Source organism: Lissotriton helveticus, chromosome 1_1 (assembly GCF_964261635.1).
Source record: "Lissotriton helveticus chromosome 1_1, aLisHel1.1, whole genome shotgun sequence".
Taxonomy (NCBI): Eukaryota; Metazoa; Chordata; class Amphibia; order Caudata; family Salamandridae; genus Lissotriton; species Lissotriton helveticus.
Genome location: NC_136057.1, coordinates 1491647007 through 1491668998, shown reverse-complemented (window position 1 = coordinate 1491668998; position 21992 = coordinate 1491647007). Strand labels below are relative to the sequence as shown.

At 47.0% G+C, this 21992-nt stretch overlaps 1 protein-coding gene across 2 annotated transcripts in view; it reads left to right on the top strand.

The window, feature by feature from the left end:
* VDR (vitamin D receptor) overlaps positions 1-21666 on the top strand; it is a 1330217-nt gene extending 1308551 nt beyond the window's left edge. For both annotated transcript variants that reach the window (XM_078686550.1, XM_078686559.1), the window contains one exon: positions 20124-21666. In XM_078686550.1, the coding sequence (XP_078542676.1) occupies positions 20124-20383 (260 nt within the window). In that variant the 3' untranslated portion in view covers positions 20384-21666. The remainder of the gene's footprint in view (positions 1-20123) is intronic.
* The last annotated feature ends 326 nt before the right edge of the window (positions 21667-21992 follow it).

The window sequence follows — 21992 nt, the reverse complement described above, 5'->3', positions numbered from 1 at the left end:
GGGCCTGTAACGTGGCAACAGTTTTTGGTGATGGGATCACTGGCGTCCAGGTTTTCCTTCTAGGCCAGTTCCTTGATGAATTGGCTAATTTTGATGAAAGTGTTATCTTTTCTAGGAATGGCTTGAATGCGTAGCTATCGTGTGACCTTATGTGATAACAGAACATGAACTTTCAGAAGTTCTACTGAGAGGCACTTGGGCTCCACCCACTTGTTGGTTACCTTGGAATCATTTGATTGAGAAGAAGCTGTATGCCGCCTGTGAAAAAGAGTGCTTGTATTGCACTTTTTGCCTTCTGGGAAAGTTTATGCTCAGGACAGCAGTACGGAAGTCATTACATTATGATGGCAAGCAAATTATGGAGGCTCTAGGCCTGATCTGTTTATTATGAAAAGTTATAATAAGGACAGAAAACCTGATGTATTTATTGTGAAAAGCATATGTTAAAGTCAACATCTATTTAGGAGTGGATTGTTATTATTCTGTATTGCTGAAAGATATTTTGTTACATGGAATCTCACAGATCACCATATCAGGTTAGCGTTTTGGGCTTGGGTATACCCTCTGACAAAGTGTTGGTTTACATTATTTGCACTGTGATATTCGTTGTTTTGGCCCTCTTAGGAGAGATAGTATTTTGCTTAAGCATGGGCGGATTTTGCGAATTGGCAATCCGCGAACTTGCGTATTTACGGATTCGCAATCCGCAAAATCCGCGAACTCTCGCGAATTTGCGGATTTTTTATTTTTTGGGTGTTCGCAAGGGTTTCTGCCAGTTCGCGAGGGTTGTGTACCAGTTCGCAATTGCGAACTTACTTGTCGGCTCGCAACGGCCGCGACTATGTTGTTTCTACGTCTGGTTCATCATCACAGGTTCACAGCACCCTCTGTTTCACCACTGCCACCCTCTGGTACACCCATGCCACCCTCTGGTACATCACTGCCACCCTCTGGTTGGTTTATCACTGTAGATTATGGGGGTGAAAAAAAGCAAGCACACCTGCCCTGCTTCAACTGACATGAATTAATTTGGGGTTGATTAATGTGTCACTGAATTTAAACTTCCAGTCTGACTGGCACCTGCTTCCTTATCTGTAATTTGCTTTCTGTTGCAGTGCATTTTTTTTTCACAGGACCTTTGTGGCCTACTTGTAGCTATTCTCTGAGCCTGCTGTGAGGGTCAGAGCAGGGTCATAGAATAGTTGCAAGTAGGCAACTGAATTCTGAAGGGGCCCCTCAGGAAGCACTACAGGGAATGGTTACTAATGATAAGATTGAACTTTTGCACCTGCTGAGTGCTTTCAGTTTTGTCTGTAATTGCTTTCTGTTGCAGTGTAATTTTTTTAACAGGACCTTTGTTGTATACATGTAGCTAATCTCTGAGCCTGCTGTGAGGGTCAGAGCAGGGTCATAGAATAGTTGAAAGTAGGCAAATGAACTCTGAAGGGGCCCCTCAGGAAGCACTACAGGGAATGGTTACTAATGATAAGATTGAACTTTTGCACCTGCTGAGTGCTTTCAGTTTTGCAAAAATCCAAATATCCTGCAGCATCCACAAAAAGTAATCCTTCCAGGTCAAGATCCAAATCAAAGTGACCAGCACATGATGAAAGCACTGGGAGGAGCCTGCTGGACAGGAACAGGAAGTTGGAGACTGTGGGGCACTTCCTTCCTCCCACCCCCCCCCAGCCCCCCCAAAATGGACTCCTTGCAAAGAAAAAGTGCAGGCAAATGTCAACCTGAGGAGTTATTCTGATAAAAATCATAATTTTCAAGGTTTATGCTGCCTGCTGGTGGATTTCTTGTGCGAAATTGCAAATTTTGCAATCTTGCAATTGCGAGATTGACGCTGCCCGCCGCATCTACGTGTTCGCAAGTGTTTACTCCCGCGAAATTGTATAGTATTCTAGTTGGCAAGTGCGACCAAGCAAAAAATCCGCTTCGCACGGATTTTACAAATTTTCGGCAAGTTCGCGAGAGTTCGCGGATTGCGAATTTGCCGAAAATCCGCGAGCGGAACGGATTTTACGCCCATGCTTAATTTTGCTTTGTCTGCAGTAATTTTGTATAGATTTGTAATTTTATAAATTTATGTCTCATGGATAGATACCTTGTGGGAAGGCCTATGCTCAATAATGTAGGCCAGAATTGATTTTGGTGACAAACCAATGATAAAAGCTACAAGCTTGAATGGTTCACTGGGAAGAGTTATGTTCGATACTATTGGTCTGATCTATCCATTATGAAAAGTTATGGCAAAGTCAGGACGCGTAACTATTGTATTATGAAGATCGGTTGTTTAAGCCAATAGACTTTTAACCCCTTGGCTGCTGGGGTCATTCCCCTACCGTGCTGGGGGGAGGGGGGGTGCGCACAGCGCCATGGTGCTCATGACGAGCTCAGCTCATCATGAGCCACGGTTCTCGTGTGCTTATGACGAGCTGAGCTCGTCATGACCACACCCGTTTGTGTAGAACGTTCACACAGCAGTGTAATTTCCCCAGCGTGCGAGCGTTCTAACGGTCATGACGAGCTGAGCTCGTCATGAGCACACGAGAACCGTGGCTCATGACGAGCTGAGCTCGTCATGAGCGTGGGAGGGGTTAATGACGGGTTTTATCACAGTGTGCTACAGGCTGTAGACCGGTATTTTGTAAACTCCAAACAAAGGGGAGAAGAAGGATTAATGGTTTGCCGCTCGTCCTCAAAGATATTCCAGGAAACATACAGAAATATAGGAAACCTAAACATTTGGCTGAAAGTCACACAACTTTCATCCCCCTGACCTGGCACTCAACCTTCACCTCTGTGGCACTAGCCCTTCACCCCCCTGGCCTGGCAGCTACCCCTGGCACTCATACTTCCCCTTATCTGTGTTCACCCTTACCCACCCTGGCACTCACCCTTGTTTAAATCTGTTATCAGGCTGCCTCCCAACTTGTGCAAAAACTGGTCTGCGTAAATCTCTTGGGTCTACTCCCTGGTTTACATCTCTACGTGGATAAAAAAAAGCCAAGTTGCAGTACTCTGATATCCCCTTGGTCCCGATTAAGCCCTCCATGAAACAACCTCTCTGCTGTACCAGCCTGGCCAAAGTTGATAATAATGCAGTCACACTCTCCTAGTTTAGTTCTCCAGCTTACCCATCCCACCCGTCAAGCCATGATAATATGGGAGGGCGCCTGTACCTCACCATCTGACAAGTTTTTACACCCAAATGTTGTTATACGGATGAGCTCTGAGCTAGATTCAGTTGTTTGATCTTTTAGCTGGGGTACCTCTGTTAATACCGCTACCAAAGGAGTAGCCTCAGGGGGTAGGTGTAATCTGCATCTACTACCGACCCTGTGTATTGATGTTTTACTGCGCACTAAATGAGCTGGGTTCTCTAGCTGAGATGGAGGATGGGCTCCCAAGTGAATTGTATTTGTTTCTGCCATCCTGAGGTTAATTTCCTTTCTAAACTTAGCTTTGTCAGGGTTGGATACATAGGAATGCTGGCTTTTGTCTCGCTCTCCTCCAGAAGACCTCTCCCTCTATCTACTTTGGATGGTATTTAACAGATTATTTGCAGCATGAGTGTTTTTGTCCACGCACCTGTATTCAAAAAGAGACTTTATTTGGGACATTTTCCCCACTAGCCCTTCTACAGTAGCCTCAACAAAGTTGACTAAGTTCTTATGGAGCGTCGCAAGTAAGAGTTCTAAACGCGACTGGATAAGGTCACCCACAACTGTTTTCACTGATGGATGCAGCGGGTGATCGCAGTCAAAGGGCTTTTCCAAATCCTGCCATGATAATGCTTAGACCGTGACAGTACCAGCTTTTAAGCCCCCTTTCTTCCTTTTTTTAGCGGGGCTATTTGAGGAGAAGATGTGTCCGCTCCCAGGTTGCCCCCTTCTACTGATGAAGGTCCCAGTGTTCTTGGTGGAGTAATACTTTGCGTGAGAGCACCCTGCTCATTATCTTGATCAGCTGCCCTGCCCGGGTGTACATTCACTCGGGGCTTAGTGGATAACATATTTGATAATGTTTTTCAACCCCCAGGCCTAGCTTTTCCTCTGCGCTTTGAATATCCTCTGTCAGGGCTCCCACGGCTGTTAGATACAATATAATGGAGGCACAGTTTCGAGGCACTTTCACCCTTTCCATGTCAAAGTTGCACGGTAGTTTGCGCTTACTCATGGTATCTTCCAGATAGAGGATAAAAGAAGGGTAGCCCAGCCTCTGCCAGGCGCTGACAGGCGCAGACGGGCCCACCCTTAGCCCGGGCTTTGCCTGGGCGCGCCAGCGTGTCCCATGCTGCGGGAGTGCAGCGACGCCTTTGTAATGCCAGGAGGCTGGCTCCGCCTCCCTAAGACGAGTGAAGAATGCTGGGGGACAGAGTCCCACCCCAGCTGATTGCCGCAGGAACTGGTAGGTGCACAGGCCTCAAACAGCCTTTCTGTTAGATCCTGCACTGTGTGAGTGCAGCATGTCTTTGTGGTGCCGGAAGGCCTAGCTTTTCCTCTGCGCTTTGAATCCCCTCTGTCAGGACTCCCACAGCTGTTGGATACAATATAATGGAGGCACAGTTTCAAGGCACTTTCACCTTTTCCGTGTCGGAGTTGCACAGTAGTTTGCGCTTACTCATGGTATCTTCCAGAAGATGGATAAAAGAGGGGTAGCCCAGCCTCTGCCAGGCGCTGACAAGCGCAGACGGGCCCGCCCTTAGCCCGGCCTTTGCCTTAGCGCGCTCGCGCGTCCCATGCTGCGGGAGTGCAGCAATGCCTTTGTGGCGCCGGAAGGGCTGGCTCTGCCTTCCTGCGCCTAGTAAAGAATGCTGGGTGACAGTCCCACCCCAGCCGATTGTCAAGAAACTGGTAGGTGCACGGGCCTCAAACAGCCCTTCTGTTAGATTCCACTCACTTTCCAGAGACAGCTAGACTTACCAGCACCTACAATGCACAGACACAGCAAGTACCAACGCTATTGACCTAGAAACAATACACATTGTGAACAAATCCAAGGAGAATTTCATACACAGAAAAACAGAAACTAAATATGCTGCTATTGTTACAGAATTCACATTCATACAGAGAAATTCTACTCCGACTCAACAGTACCAAAACATTTTCTTAACAAACACATGCAACTACACAAACTGCAAGTCTACTAGTGATGAAACCGCAAGCAGGAGACCGGCAGAACAGGAAATTGAAAGCTTTGCACTAGAATAAAAAGTAGAAATAAAGCAATCAGAAATGATGACAAGAAATAAAACAGTTAACATTATAAAACCCTATGTCTGCCCAACACCACCTTAATGCCAGCCACACACATCGCCAACCAGCCAGTCGACACAGCCAGTTAAATCCCCAGTTCAAGCATGCCATCTGCCAAACACCAGTGTACACACACCGCCAGCCCAGTGCTAGTCCACACACACACAAAAACAGCCAGCCACACACACAACCAGCCAAACACCAGTCTGCACACACCTCCAGCCATGTGACAGTCCACGCACATGTCAAGCAAGCACCAGTCCACACAAACCACCAGCCCAGCGCCGGTCCACACACACCGCCAGCCAAGCGGCAGTCTACACACACTGCCAGCCAAGCAACAGCCCACACACACCAAGCAGTCTAGTTTTCTGCCACCAACTGGGGCAGATAGGCCTAAAAATATGGCCAATCATCCCCCAAGCAGCAGAAACTGCCAAAATACATGCCTGAAAAAACAGGGGAGCGACCCTTGTCAAAGGGGCCTCTCCCTGACTTATAAAAAAAAAATACATTGTGACTAGTGGCTTTGTGCCCCAATTGAGGGCAGATTGGGCCTACAAATCTGCTCCTGGGGAGATGAAGCAGTAAATGGCCAAATAATTGCACAATAAAGGGGAGCTGTTCCCCAACATAAAACTAAAAAGAATCCCTGATGTCTAGTGGCCCCAGAAGGGGCAGAAATTGCTGAAACATTTCCACAAATACAGAGAAGTGACCTTGCCCAAGGGGTTACTCCCCGACATATAAGAAACTACAATCCCTGGTTTCTAGTGGGCTTCCCCGCCGCCAGCTGGCAGATCACCCTAGAAATGTCCCATCTGCCCTCTGGATGGGGGGCGGAATTCATTAACAAAAACTTTTCCCCAAGGGGAGCGACCCTTTACCAAGGGGCCGCTTCCTGTAATCATTATAATAAAAATATTCTCTGGCTTCTAGTGGGCTTTGATCCACCGAGGGGCTGATTGCCCTAAAAATAAAAGCCAAATCAGCCCCCGGGGAGGGAAGGGGGGCGAAACACAGCCAAACATGCCCCCCAGGGTAGGGACCCTTGCCTAAGGTGTTGCTTCCTAGAAATGCTGAAAAAACAAAGCCCGGGTGTCTAGTTGGTGGAATTCCTGCTCCACGATCGCGTTCCCACCAGTGATCGTGGAGCAGGAATCCATTCTATAAAGCTTGCTCACTACCAAATCAGTCACATCCACCACCGGCTTAAAGTAGAACCTCTTAAATGTGGAATCTGAAGACCAGTTTCTGCATTCATAATGTCCTCCAAACCAATGCCCAGGCTGAATGTTTTCAAGTTCATTGCCCCTCTCTCTGATTGCGCTCCAAACAACTCAACATTTATACCTGCTACCTGCATGACCGAACATACCCAACAAGCGATTGTGGGTGAAGAAACCGCTTTAAACAGATTCCACAATGCAATGTGTAGTTGCGGCTCGCCCGGCGGACAGAGTTCTTCAGTTATCTCCTCATAGGTCTTCAAGCACTGTACCAGACACAGCTTGGAAAAATCGGCAAACACCGAATAAGAGATAATTCTAGTATTGGGCTTAGTCCATCTTCTGACTGTGAAGGAGACCCCTTCCGGGAAAAATGCTATACCTGTAATACCAAGGACTTCTACAACCGAGACCCTTCTACGTGACAGAAAGCACAACAACATGGCCAGTTTGACTGAAAGCTCCTTCCTAGACATACATCTATTGGGCTGCCATGAGAGGAATAGGTTAAGAGTTTGAGTAACATCCCAAAGAGCCGAATAGCGAGGCTCCAGCAGCAAGAAGAGGCAAACACAGAGGACCCATCAAACGGGCATAACCAACAGATGAAGCTGAATGAAAGGAATTAATGGAATGGTAGGCCAGACCATTGGAAGCCAATTCAGACAAAAATATAATATCTGGACTTCATCTGTAACGACGGGATCAAAGCCCCATCGCAGACACCAACCCATCCATTTCGTCCAGGCTCACCTATACCGCTTAACTGTGCTGTCTGTCTGAGGCTTGGGATAGGAGGATCTCAGCCTGTCTCAAAAGTCCTGGGATTTTAAGTGTTCCCTTTAATCATCCATACCATCAGGCGCAAGGAGACTTCTTTCACGAAACGGTGCGGTGCTTGGTCCGATTCAGGAAGAAAGTGTGAAATAGGGGGAGAATTGTTGGAGAATCCCAAGACAGTTCCATCAGAACTGGAGACCAAACCCCCAACCTTCAAAAGGGCATTACCAGGACTGCCTTAGCTTGCTGCCTCTGTACCTGGGCTGAAATCCTTGTAATCATTGAGACTGGGGGAAATTCACAACCTCTCTCCTGAATCCAATCTTCAAGGAATGTTTCCATTGCCACCGCCTGTGGGTCTGGCCTCCAGATGAAGAGCCTGACCACCTGATGGTCCGGGCATGAGGCAAACAGGTCCATTGCGAATGGTCCCCACTTACCTGAGATTATTGCGAAGACCCCCAGATCCAACTTTTACAAACGCGAAGTGAGGAGATGGTGGGAGTGCCAATCCACCACCTGATTTACTTTACTGAGGAGATACTCAGCTGTGACTGATAAATGATTTGGTCCATCCTAGATGCTTGACTTAATGCACTGCTGATTCGTTGTCCATCTTGGGGAAGACACAGGATTGAATTCTGTCCTTGGTCCAACAATGGACTGCAAATGACAGCCAGGAGCTGTAGACAATTGATATATAACCTCTATTCTTGGTGATATCAGCTTCCTCCTGTGGAGAGTTCCCCACTGTGTGTGCCCCGGCCTAACCTGGTAGCGTCTGATTCTATGACCAGATCCGGGTTTGAGCCAAAAATCACTTTCCCGTTCCAGGCAGCCATGTGGGAAAGCCACCTCCGTATTTCCTCCCTTGCCTCGTCCGACAAGGCTAAGAGTATATTGGCCCCTTCTTAAGTGGTGTTCTTTGAGACACTGTAACGCTCGGTAGACTGGGGGTCCTGGGAAGATCGCCTGGATGGATGATGACAGTAGGCCCACCAGGCAAGCAATTTCCAGAGGGATGTGTGTTGCCTGGAGGTGGATCTCTGCAACATGTGCCTGATCTTTTTCTCCTTCCGGGAAGTTAGGCTCAGTGGCGCCACTGTGGAATCTGTCACAAACCCTAGAAAGTTTATCTGGGAAAGGTTCAGACGAGACTCTTTCTCTAATACAAACCCCAAACCCTCCAGGAGGTGTACTGCTCTATGCAATAGAAGAGAGTTTTCTAGAACACTGACCCAGAAGGAGCATGTGGTCTAAGTAGATGATGATCCTCATTCACTGCGCTCGCAGGTGTTCCAAAACCGGTTTGAGGACTTTCGTGAAACACCACTGGGCTGAGGGCGGCCCGAACAGGAGAGCCGTGAATTTGAATGTCTGGTAATGCCAGATGAACTGGAGGAACCGCAGATGGGGAGAAAACATCGGTATAGTGGACGAGTGCCTTTTGGGTCCAGACACACCATCCAATCGAACGACTGTAAAACATCCCGCAGGAGATGAATACACTCTATTTTGAAGTGACGGTACACCAGCCACTCATTAAAATCTCTGAGGTTGATTACCAGTAGCTTACCACCGTCTTGCTTGTGGACCAAGGTGAGATTGCTTTTGAAAACATTGGGGTGGGGCAAGAACAAGCAAATGGCCCCTTTTTCTAACAGAGCCTCTACCTCTTTGTCCGTAAGATTGACAGCCTGCAGAGAAAATGTATTAGGCAGGGTGGCAACTCCTTGTGTGGAGGCAAAAAAAACTCAATCCGGAACCCCCTGACTGTCTGCCAGACCTATGCATCCATCATGAGGGATGCCCAAGCATGGAAAAAAATACACCAGATGGCCCCCTAGATGGGAAGAAGGGTGCACACTCACCATTAGTGGAGTAGTGGGAGGCTTGTCCGCTGAAGCCGCCCTGCCACAGAACTGCTGACTTCTGGTGGGGTAGAATGGGATGAAATGAGATTGGTCCTGCCACTGTTTGGAACCTTGTCCCCTGGCGAGAAGTTGAGAGAAGAAGCGGCTGGCTGAGGAAGTTGAGGGGAAAAGCGGCAGGCTAATAAGCCCCCTGGAAAACCCGAGGGTTGAAAATTCTCTTGAGAGAAGTTTGTGCCTTATCTAGGGACAAGAACATCATGACAAACTTCCCCAACTCTTTAATGAAGGGGTCGCCGAAGCTACCACCTTGGGCCATTGCCCTCACTTCAGAGGACGTCACGCTCCCAACTTTGGGTCCACCTTGAGAAGTAGAGATTGGCGTCACACGGCTGACAGCACACAGTTGGCAGAGTTGCCCAGATGTGGGTCCCTTGCTCACTTTACCACTGGATTCAAGCTAGCCTGACTGATGAGGGGTGTTACCCCGAAACCGGTCCCAGGAAACTTGTTTCCAGTCCAGGGAAGACCTGGCTTGGAAGTTCGGTTTACTCAAGCAGTCATTGCATCCTCCCAGGTAGATAGTGGCTTCCATACCATAATTCCCCTAGCCCTTGCTGTTTTTTCTTTACGGTGATACAGACACTCCTCTACATGATACATTCACAAAAATCTAGAAAGCCAGCACCCATCAATAGATGTGTCCTATTTGGGCCATTTTAGGTCTGGACTCTATAAGGCATGCTTGCGTTGTCTCGAAAAGAGACCTGTTGTATGTAATTTGTGTGCTTCAAGCCACCCATAGGCTTTTCATGTGCTGCCTCCCTCGGCACTCCATTATTCATTCTCCCCATTTGCCCATGGCATGCATTCATCATGTCTCTTCCCGTCTTTAGCCCTCCCCTAGAGCACCGACCAATTGCTGCTAACCATGTGCAGGGGCTGTTTTAAGGCATTGTTTCAGGACTACTATTTTATTACTTTAAGAAAGCTTTTCACAAGTCCTACTGCTTTTACTTGCACCGTTCTTTGTTTCATACTCATGCCGCCTAGGTATTTCTTTATTGGTCATTGCCTCTCACAATCCCTCTATGTTGCTTTCTCACTCCCTGTTCTTTCACTGTATGTTGTTGCATCCTCTCTGTCTCCCACTAGTTTTTTTTGTGCAGTTTTATTATAGCGCTCCCTCAACCTGAAGTGATTGGAGCGCTTACATGAACACTAGTTACATTGCACAAGGATACATTTATTTCTTAGTAGGTCCGGAGAGATCAATTGATTTGCCCAGAATCACAGGATGTTGAGCCGACACCGAGATTCCCCAGCTCGAAGGTCGGCAGCTCTGGGCATTACGTCACATCCTCTCTCTTAATCAGTTGGACAATGATCAGTACAGACCTACAGACCTAGGGACAGTGTGCCCTGCTCTCTTCAATAAAATATGGCAATATTATTCAACTTCATTGTAATACTTTGTATGCGTTTTTCCACGGCTAGAAAAGCCTCCTAGGATTTACGATCGCCTGCTCTAACATTAACAACCGAACATCAAGTTAGTAGGTGGGACGTCTCACTGCTCCCTGTAAGTAGCTCCCAGAGCCTCCAGCAACATGGGCTTCGTGGCTAACCGCAGTGTTTTCAGATCGCATGTCAATGAGTCTCTGCAGCCAGTTTGATTTGATTGAGCGCTTGAGGTTGTCGGGCAGAAGCGCGTACAGGGACATTTTAAAACAAGTTATCCACCCCACTGCTTTTATCCAGAGAGCAAGAGGTTGGAAGGCAGAAACTACATCGTTGCAGGAAGTGAAGCAGATGTATCCCTTGAGGTTTGAGAAGGTAAGCATGATTCCTGCAACCGATTGCAATATGTGGATGTCTTGAATTTCATGGCACACCCAGATGCCCACAGTTTTAGGGCTCGGCTCCAGCCGGTGTGCATTTGCTGTCTCAAAAAAGAGACCAGTTGTATGTACTTTGTGGGCTTCAGCCTGCCCAGAGGCTTGCCATTTAATACCCCAGCAGTAGATGCTGTATGGACAAGTGCTTCTTTCCTTCTCCCACTCGCCCCTACTGCTAGAATTGTTCATTGGAATGTTGTATCTCTCCGCTATGATATATAATTATTACCTTACTGTTTTTTTGCTTAGTACCGAATTTGTGCTGGTTAGTATCTTTGGTTGTCAATCACGTTGTTCTTTCCGATGAATGGAAAATCCTTCCAGTCACCGATGCCTGCTATGTTCAGTAATAGCTGTGCACACTTTGTCAGCTGCCTGCCACATCAAAGCTTGTTTCTCATTTGTAATTACTCAATCAAACCACTAAAAGATGAGATCTAAAACCTGATAAGAACACCTCTCTGGTCACTCACATGTAACGCAAAATGCTTTACTCCTTGGCCCACAGCAAATACAGCATTCTTCCAATCAAGCTCTCCCCCTCCATTTAGAATGCTACCCTTCTGACAGAGTACTTTTGCACCCTGTCGCGCTGTATTAATGCTAGGTAAATACAAATATAATACAATAATATAAGAGAGCTCAAACATACCACAAAAGGAATGGTGGGATATGTTATAAAAATTAACTCACTCCATTTTTTTTATTGACTTTAATATGTGGCTTGAACTCTGAGGGCCACATGCATCATTGTAAATTGCGATCTGCCCCTTTGTGACCGCAATTTCTGCATTTGGGATGCATCATCGCAAATGCAAAGATCGCTGTTTAAGTTATCGCTACAACTGCGATTACTTAAATTGCAATTGCATTTAGGGAATCGCAAATTGCGATTCCCTAAATGCAATGCAACAACCCCAAAAATATTGTGATTTTGCAATTAAGAAACGCAAATTACCATCAATTCAAAGTTGATGGTAATTTGCGAGGACTTTGGAAAATGCATAAAAGTGCATTTTTCAAAGTTCTACGTTTATTTATTTATTTTTATTTTATTTTAAAGGTTTTATATAGCGCTGGCTAGACCCGGAGGTATCGGAGCGCTTTACATGAGTATCAGACCATAGTTGCAGGTTACATCGTTACTAAGGTTACATAGTTATTAGAGCTTGGCGACCATAGTTACATGTAAGGTCGAGACAAACAAAAAGGACATATACGTAAGGGAAAAAGTAGGTAAGGGGAGAGACTCAGGGGAGGGGGGTAGAAGCAGGGGAAGAAGACAGAGTGGAGGAGAGAAAGGGGAGGGGAGGCTGAGAGACACAGCATGGAAAGAGGAGGGGGAGGGTGACGGGGACACAAACCGGTAGACGAGTCAAAACTGCGTCTAAAGTCCAGTAAGCTGTGATCCCAGGGGAAGTGGTATCATTTCCCCATCTCTGTTGCAAGAGGCTCCCTATACGCAGTGGACTCTCTCAGAGGGGTCTCTGAGACTCGAAGGCCTACCTACTGGATCCTTCCCCAAAAAGGGGAGAGGGAGTGCTTTGGCAAGGGGTGCCATACCATACCTCTACTGTGAGTGGCTCCCTTGACGCTGTGGACTCTCTCAGAGGGTTCACTGAGACTCCAGAGTAAGAATATTAGATCTTTCCCCAACAAAGGGAGAAGGAGAGCTTAGTCAAAGGGCAACAACGGACACGGGGCTAGGAAGAGAGTCGGAACTGGCAGGTCAACAGAGGGGGAACAAACGACAAAAGAAAATCACATTAATTACTGAAAGATAACACATACAATGCCCGGATAAATTAACGATCCAGAAAAAGACAGGATCCATGAAAGGCAAGAGTCCGGGAGCACAAAAGGAGGGAGTTTCACACATACATGTCCTTGGGGCATGTGTGTGTGCGTGCAGCATGTGTTAAAATTGCATATTATGAGGTGCATCAGAAATTAAATGAAATGAAAATTACATTTATAACACGTGCTAATACCCGGAGGTGTCTAGGCTCTGCGGCTCCCCCTGATATACTAGCCAGAGTGGAAAGTTAACATGCTGTGAGGGCTAGTTGTTAAAAAGCTGACTTTTTAAAAGTTTATGAAATCCCTGTAGATTGTGAAACTCCCTCCGACTAAAGACAGAAAACAATCTGGCTGTTCTCAAAACAAAACCTCCCCCCCCCCTAGGAGGCCCCCTTGGCCCTGGGGATTATCAGATTTGCAGCGGTCGCAGAGCGCAGCTGCCTTTCTGGAATATACCACTTGAACATGTCTGCGAAATATTCAGGGCCCATGCCATGTAGTGCTTTAAAGGCGATACAGAGGGCCTTGAATTCTATCCTTTTTTAGGTCGAGGACCGTCGCACTGCGAAGCAGTGGGCAGAGTCCGAAGATGTTATGTTTTTAGGTTAGGGGGGCTTGAACCCGCCCCTCTCCTCCATTGGCTGGCTTCCTAAACGGAGGCCAGCCATTGGAGGAGAGGGGCGTCACTCCATTCAAGCCCCGTCTCTTTCGGATTCGGGGCGTGTTTTTTGCATTCTTTCGCCCTGTGACGTCATCCGTCACTCAGAACGCAAAAAAACACGCCCCCAAATCCGACAATTTTCGGAGCTTTGCGGCAGCCATTTTTAATGAATAGTTCCACCCCTATACCCTCTCTTACGCCCTGCTGTTTACAGGACTCTTGCCTTGAACCTGCGAGTTTTCATCCCTTATATTTACAGATACGCCAGCCACTACTCCGCGGGTATATTGTACCCTTGCTATATTTGTAACCAACTCTGGTTCTAATCACAACAGCCGACCCAGCAAGATTTTCTCGTTGTATTTCCGGCTGCACCGACCGTACACCGTTCCACCACATGTATTTCCGGGTTGATCTGACAATAATAGCATTACCGTACAGTGGCCGTTACTCTGTTCCTAATGCCCTGAATTCCATTGGTCCGCTGCTCTGCCAGTCAGCACGCCGTAGCATTCGACTAGCTGCGTGCCTGGCATCCCGTGTCCACTTCTTGCTCGCCGTTTGTGATTGGTCGCTTCCACCCTGCAGGGTCAGGATCCAACAGAGTCTGCATTGTCCGGAGACCGACACGGACATGGGCACCCGGGACGACGAGTACGACTACCAGTTCAAAGGTACGGGGCCAAGGGACTCTGGGAGGAGGGAGGCGGTTGGGAGGGACCGGAGTAGCGGGTCCGCAGCCGCTGTGCCTCTGCGACCAGTACACGGAAGGAGGCGGAGCGGTGTGGGGATGGGAGATGTGCAGTCGCCCTGAGACTGCTGTTGTAGACAGATGATTAAATCCGCACTTGGAATACAGTGGTATTCCACCGTGGCATGTTGAATATGCTCGTTATGCGGTGTCTGCGGGCATTTTAAGGAATGCAGATGGGGAAGGGTCTGCGGGTGGGGCCAAGGGCTATCTAAGAAATGGCGAATCCTGGACTCTGCAGAAATACCATCATGAGGTCGGGTAAGGAGGCATTGGTGGTAGGGCGTAGGCGGTGGAGGCATTATTGAATCTGCATTGCATCTTTATTGTTCCACATAGCTGGCCTCGTGGTCTGTGCAGAGGGGCATTCTGAGGTCAGGAAACTTGCAGCCTTGATTTTGCAGGAGTGTCTCAGCTTCTGCTGGGAGGCTTCCTGGGGTCAACATTGGGGCTTCACTCGATCTGCAGTAGCGTCTATTGGGTGTCTTTACATAGTGGAAGTAAGACACTAACCATTCTAGTGCGTGAGATTATGTTTTCGTCCCCAAAGGACCCTAGCAACCAGGTCATGCTACGCTAAGGAAGCTTGACACCTACCAAGACCTGTGCTGAGATAGTTGGTGTGTTAGTGGTGAGATACTCTGGGTTAAGGACTTGCCCCGGGTTCCTTTAAGTTATAGGAACACCAGAATGCCATCATCATCAGAGATGGCAAGACAGCCGGTGACTGACAGTTCCATTGACTCGGTGACCTTTCTTTTATGCTCAATGAGAGGCTACTGTAAACAAGTGTGTGTTTAACCACATCGCTGCGGCGGCTATTCTGTTGCAGCGCTAAGGGGGCGGGGCGGCCGCATGCTGGTGACGGAACCGCTCCGTCATCAGCCGCGGTTGGGCTGTGCTCATGACGGAGCGGTTCTGTCATGGCCCCACCCGCTCAATAGATCGCCCAGCGCAGGCGCGGAATCAGCGCCGCGGCCGGGCCATGACGGAACCACTCCGTCATCAGCACAGCGCCACCGCAGCTGATGACGGAGCGGTTCCGTCATCAGCATAGAAAGGGTTAAAAGAGGCTCACGTTTAACCATGATGCACACCGATGTAATATGGGTGCGTTGGACCATGAGTAGGCATTTTATGAAAGTGTAGCTACAATCATGTTAGTCCTACGATAATTATTCTACTGCCCCTTTGTTTAAGTAGTCTGTATTGATTGTTGCTATTCAAGGTTGCAGACGCTCCTGTAGGTACCACCAACTTACCAAAATGTTTTAACCCAGAGAAGCTTCTCCTAACATCTAGTAATGTGGATTCATTTCCATGGAGCAAGAGCTAGCTTGTTTGAGGTTGAAAACATTTTACAGCTTTACTTGGTGGGACAATATCATTTTGTGATTTTGTCAAAGAATGGGAGACTTGATATCCTGTTGTAATTGTTCGATTCTAGGTTTTTGCATTTTAATTTTTTTTTCAAGAAACTCTGTAACCACAACATAAACTGTCGGCCTTGGCAGCATGGCATGAGTTCAGTTAGGAGGATGCCAGTATGATGGTTTGCAGTCTTGGTTACATTTATTTAGAGGATTGGGCTAAAGGCTTGAAAACCTAGTTCTTTACAGACTCCTCCATAATTCCATAGATCAGAGTGGACCTGAAGCTGTATTGTGACCCAAACGTCTTTTTTTTCTTTTGGATAAAGACCGTTTTAAGAATATTTAAAATGTTCATGAATATTATGAAGAGATATACACATAGATTATTGATGATTGCACAGGGTTGAGATGTGTTTATACAATTGGTCTTATACGGATCTCGTAGTGTACATTCTTGTGTCGAAAATTGGATCTTCAGAAGAGGTAAGTTATATCTGAGAGTACTACATTTGTTCAACGACTCTGGGAAAATCTCTTTTTTGAGACTTTTCAGATCATCTGAAAACCGTGCCCATCACTTAAACAGGTGAATTGCATGACGTCCAGGTTTTTGAATGTTAATGGAAAAAATAACAATTCTGACGTGTATTTGAGCCAGGATCACAGCAGAGTCTAGAAGATATTGAATATTGGGGCACCTTGTGTTGGTTGCTAAGTAAATTGTAAATCTTAAGCAACTAATATGTTGAACATCGAGGTTTATGCCATATTGTAAAGTTTGAGTTGGTATTGCAAAATGCGGTTAACGTAAGGAAAAGTTTGCGAGATAATGTTCTATAAGATTATATTTTTTATATGTGGTTAAATTGTCAGGATTGGCAATCCATCTCGAATTACATGTGTTTTAAGCATAATGGTAGATTTTAATTTGATGGCATATAACCCATACGCTAAAGAATTTCCAGACTTCAACAAAAATAGTCTGTTTTTCAAGCAGATCAAAAATTGCAAAAAAGTTAACACATCAGTGTAGCAAAGATGCGGGAGCTCCACAAAAGTTACCCAATCGCCTTTCGGCTGTCTATTGGTGTATTTGGGTATGCTAAATAAAGTGTTACTATCGCTGTGCTTGCTTTCCTGCCCCCTCGCTGTGCTTGCTTCCCTGCCCCCTCGCTGTGCTTGCTTCTCTGCCCCCTCACTGTGCTTGCTTCCCTGCCCCCTCGCTGTGCTTGCTTCCCTGCCCCCTCGCTGTGCTTGCTTCCCTGCCACCTCGCTGTGCTTGCTTCCCTGGCTGTGCTTGCTTCCCTGCCCCCTGGCTGTGCTTGCTCCCCTGCCCCTGGCTGTGCTTGCTCCCCTGCTCCCTGGCTGTGCTTGCTCCCCTGCCCCCTGGCTGTGCTTGCTTCACTGCCCCCTGGCTGTGCTTGCTTCCCTGCCCCCTGGCTGTGCTTGCTTCCCTGCCCCCTGGCTGTGCTTGCTTCCCTGCCCCCTGGCTGTGCTTGCTTCCCTGCCCCCTGGCTGTGCTTGCTTCCCTGCCCCCTGGCTGTGCTTGCTTCCCTGCCCCCTGGCTGTGCTTGCTTCCCTGCCCCCTGGCTGTGCTTGCTTCCCTGCCCCCTGGCTGTGCTTGCTTCCCTGCCCCCTTGCTGTGCTTGCTTCCCTGCTCCCTGGCTGTGCTTGCTTCCCTGCCCCCTGGCTGTGCTTGCTTTCCTCCACCCTGGCTGTGCTTGCTTTCCTCCACCCTGGCTGTGCTTGCTGTGCTTGCTTCCCTGCCCCCTGGCTGTGCTTGCTTCCCTTCACCCTGGCTGTGCTTGCTCCCCTGCCCCCTGGCTGTGCTTGCTCCCCTGCCCCCTGGCTGTGCTTGCTCCCCTGCCCCCTGGCTGTGCTTGCTCCCCTGCCCCCTGGCTGTGCTTGCTCCCCTGCCCCCTGGCTGTGCTTGCTCCCCTGCCCCCTGGCTTTGCTTGGTCCCCTGCCCCCTGGCTGTGCTTGCTTCCCTGCCCCCTGGCTGTGCTTGCTTCCCTGCCCCCTGGCTGCGCTTGCTTCCCTGCCCCTGGCTGTGCTTGCTTCCCTGCCCCCTGGCTGTGCTTGCTTCCTTGTCCCCTGGCTGTGCTTGCCTACCTGCCCCCTGGCTGTGCTTGCCTACCTGCCCCCTGGCTGTGCTTGCTTACCTGCCCCCTGGCTGTGCTTGCTTACCTGCCCCCTGGCTGTGCTTGCTTCCCTGCCCCCTGGCTGTGCTTGCTTCCCTGCGTGTGTGCGTGTGTGTGGCTCTTTGTGTGTGTGGGGCGCTGTGTGTGTGTGTGGGGCGCTGTGTGTGTGTGTGGGGCTCTGTGTGTGTGTGTGGGGGTCTGTGTGTGTGTGGGGGGTTCTTTGTGTGTGTGTGTGTGGAGCTCTTTGTGTGTGGGGCTCTTTGTGTCTGTGTGGGGCTCTTTGTGTGTGTGTGTGGGGCTCTGTGTGTGTGGGGGCTCTGTGTGTGTGTGGGGGGGCTCTGTGTGGGTGTGTGAGGCTCTGTGTGGGGCTCTGTGTGTGTGGGGCTCTGTGTGGGTGTGCGTGTGGGGCTCTGTGGGTGTGGGTGGCTTTGTGTGTGTGGCTCTGTGTGGGTGTAAATGCAATAATCATGCATTTGCGAGCGATTAAGCTATTGGCATTGTAAATGACAATGTCATTTATTTAACGATTAAGTTATTGGCAATGTAAATGGCAATGCCATTTATTTATGATTTAAAAAAAAAAATGTCATGAGCAATGCCAATAGCTCTACCTTTAATAATGCCGAGACCATTGCATTGTAAATGCTTGTTTTTTATTGGAAGCCAGTGTAAAATTGGAAGGGCATGAGCCACTGATTGACGTTTCGGGATGTTGAGTAGAAGGCGAGCTGCTGCGTTTTGGAGAACTTTCATTTTGTTGAGGAGACGTGACTATATTTGGAAACAGCCCACTACAATAATCTATTCTAGACAGGATCAAGGCTGTAACCATGTTTTCTGCAGTTCTAACGGGATGTAGGGGAGAATTTTGATAAAGTAAAAACATGCAGATGTGATTGCGTTTATTTGCCCCTCGAAGGACAACTTGGTGTCAAAATAGACTCCGAGATTTTTCACCTTGGAGGTGAGAGTAGGGATCTTTCTCATTTCCTGAGGCCACCAGTTGGGTTGCCAAAAGGAGGTATCTCGCCCAAACAGGAGTACCTCGGTTTTCCCCGTGTTCAGCCGTAAGCAGTTTTGGAACATCCAACGCCCGACTTTGCACATGCAGTCCTGAAATCTCCGAGCAGTGTTTGTTGAGTCCCCTGAAAAAGATGCTATGATTTGTGTATCGTTGGCATACAACACTGTCTTGAAACCGAAAGACCTAATAAGAGAGCAGAGGGGGGCAACGTTGAAAAGTGCGGGCTCAAAGAGGAGCCCTGTGGCACCCACATGGAAAGGTGTACCAGCACGATGTATGTCCGCCAAGCTCCACTTGTTGCTCCCTGTCACGGAGAAAGGAGTTCAGAAGGGTCAAAGCCTTGCCCCTGATCCCTACAGAAAACAATCGGTTTATCAGGAAATCATGATCTACTGTGCTGAATACCGCTGAGAGGTCTAAAAGGATCAGGGCAGTCTTCCCACCCTTATCCAAGACCTCTCTTATTTCCTCCAACATATTTAATCAGGGCCAACTCGTTGATGTGCTGGCTTCTAAAACCATATTGGTCACTGTCTAGCACAGAGACCAGAGCTAGATGCTGCTGGCATACCTTTATCACTCGGACCCTCTATCGTGGCGGGGGGGGGGGCATTTTAATGCCCTCCCATCCCCTGATGGGTAGATAGAAATAAGTCTGAGACTGTTTTGACTTTGGCTTGAAAAGAGTCTGCAAGCCGGTTGCAAAAGTCTTGGTCTACTACTGTATTTTTCTGATCAGGGTGTCCTTTTGGCACCCTTGAAATTGCATGTGCAATTTGCGAGTACCTATTTGGTACTCGCAAATTGTGCATGCAATTAGTATTGATTCCTATTGGCCTCTAAGCCCATAGGAATGAATGGGAAGCAATTTCTTCTTTGCACATCACAATTTGCGAGATCCAAATAACGAATGTGTAGGACTCGCAAAAAGACAATAGCATATTGTCTCTCAACATTTGAACCGCTTTGGAACTCAATTTTGCAATGAACTAGGTCTACATTTGTTAGTATAATTGAAATTATGAGATTGTGAAATGCCAGCTCCTCCAAAATTTGATGAACATTTTCACCCACTGTACTTGTTGTTAATTTGCTTTGTAAACATTTTAGCAATGCAAACTGGCATTTATTTGTGTGCCATATGGAGATATATCTGAGAAACTCTGGTCTCTTTTGTTGTAATGTGTAGATCTCCCAGGAGTTCTGGCCATAACCTTGGTGTAGGCCGAGTTATCTTTAATGTGCTTTGTAAACATTTAAGTGCAGCCATGTGGGGTTGATCTGCGTTTTGTATGTATGACCATGTGAATTTGTCCCGTTTTGTTGTGTAGATCGCCCAGGAGTTCGGGACACAGCTTTGGTGGAGTCAATCCAGGACCGTCTTTCAGATGCCTTGCAAACATACATCATGTGCAAACACCCAGCCCCAGGGAACCGCTTGCTCTATGCCAAAATGATCCAGAAGCTGGCAGACCTGCGCAGCCTTAATGAAGAACATTCAAAGCAGTACCGCTTCCTTTCATTCCAGCCGGAGCACAGCATGCTGCTCACACCCTTGGTGTTGGAGGTGTTTGGAAATGAAATGTCATGACTTTGGAGGTACTCGTCAGCTGAACCTGGGGAGGGAAATTGAAAATATTTAGTAACATTCTATCATCGGAAATTAAGGCAAGATTATTCAACTTGTCTATGCATTTTCTACCATGAAAGTGAGCTTCATTTTCTACTACAGAAGGTGTTCAGTTGAAAGTGATGACGTGGTCAGTCACATTTACCCTTCACTTGTTAATATTTGTCAGTGGAACTTCACAGAAAAAAAGTTCTCATTGTTCTCATTTCCTAACAGCTTTCAGCATATACAAGTTACTCTTGTTTTGGTGTAATGTTTTTTTGTGATATCGGGTCCACTTGATCAATATATATTCTGTAAGGCATCCGTTAAAGCAGAACTGTCAAATGTATGCTTGCTGCTATACTGTATAATTGTGAAATGTGATGTTCATTATGGAAACAGTACAAAAACTGCTCCTCCCAGATGTAGTTGAGGAAAACAAAGCTTGTTGTTGCACAAATTTTGAGCTCATGCTTGCCTTAAATTCATCAAAGTCAGTTCAGGGAAATCAATGTTTGTGTTTTAAAGCTTGTTCTGTATGCCACCGGGCTTTGATAGTGCTTTTTTAATAAATATTTCATTAGACTAGTACAGCATTTTACAGAGTTATAGGATAAAGTCTACAAATAGTTCACTATTAAAATATGCTCAGGAATGTAAAATACTTGGGCATACATTTTCTATTATTTTCAAATAAAATTTAACTTATTTCTTATGGCGTATTTACACTGTTTAGCTGAATATTAACACCTTCATTCAGGCCATATAGTTAGTTGGTTAACCACACAAAAGTAAATGCTCACTCCGGGGTATCAGTCCCTCTGGGGTCTTTGGAAACTATTGAGGGGGGAGTTCACCTTGTTGTGCGAGTTCAGTCAGTTGTAAATCATAACCAAAGGAGGTTCAGAATACGTTCAGACTACAAAGTCTCATATAGTAGCACCGTAGCAGATGTGACATCAATAAAGATTCAGAAACAATGCACTAAATATTCCATTTGACGTCTCATACAAGAATCTAAAATGTTTGATAGTAAACTGTTGCCAATATTGTACCTGTCATGACATTGTAACCATCCAGAGGTTTTAGATGGCAAAGAAGTCCCATTTCAACACATGAAAAAAAATGAATGCTGTGGCAGTTAAAAAAAAGAAATCAATTAATTATACGAGCCATACGCTGCTTCACATTAACAAGTAATGGTTTCTGGAACTGGAGACATGTCAACTGGGAATAAAATAATACAATCCCTTGATTAAAAATAATACATTCTTTATAATGCGCACAAAAAAAGTACGATGATCTTAAAAACTGTTTCACCTAGTTCTGTTCCTATAATATTTCTAGCTGTCGAAGGGACTGAGAAAACACCGTTGTGATCTTTCCAACATTGTATTCTGAATCGAGCTGTTGTTACAGCCTGTCTTGTTGCTAGTACCGAGGTCTGGCAGCTGACATCTGTCTCGTGTATTACAGTGCTGACCTATGTTTTCGGTATTACTGTTTTATTCGCTGACCAGATGACATTGTATAATTTACAAGAGGTATACATCAGCTGTAGATATTTTTTTAGCGCTTGGAGTGGGCT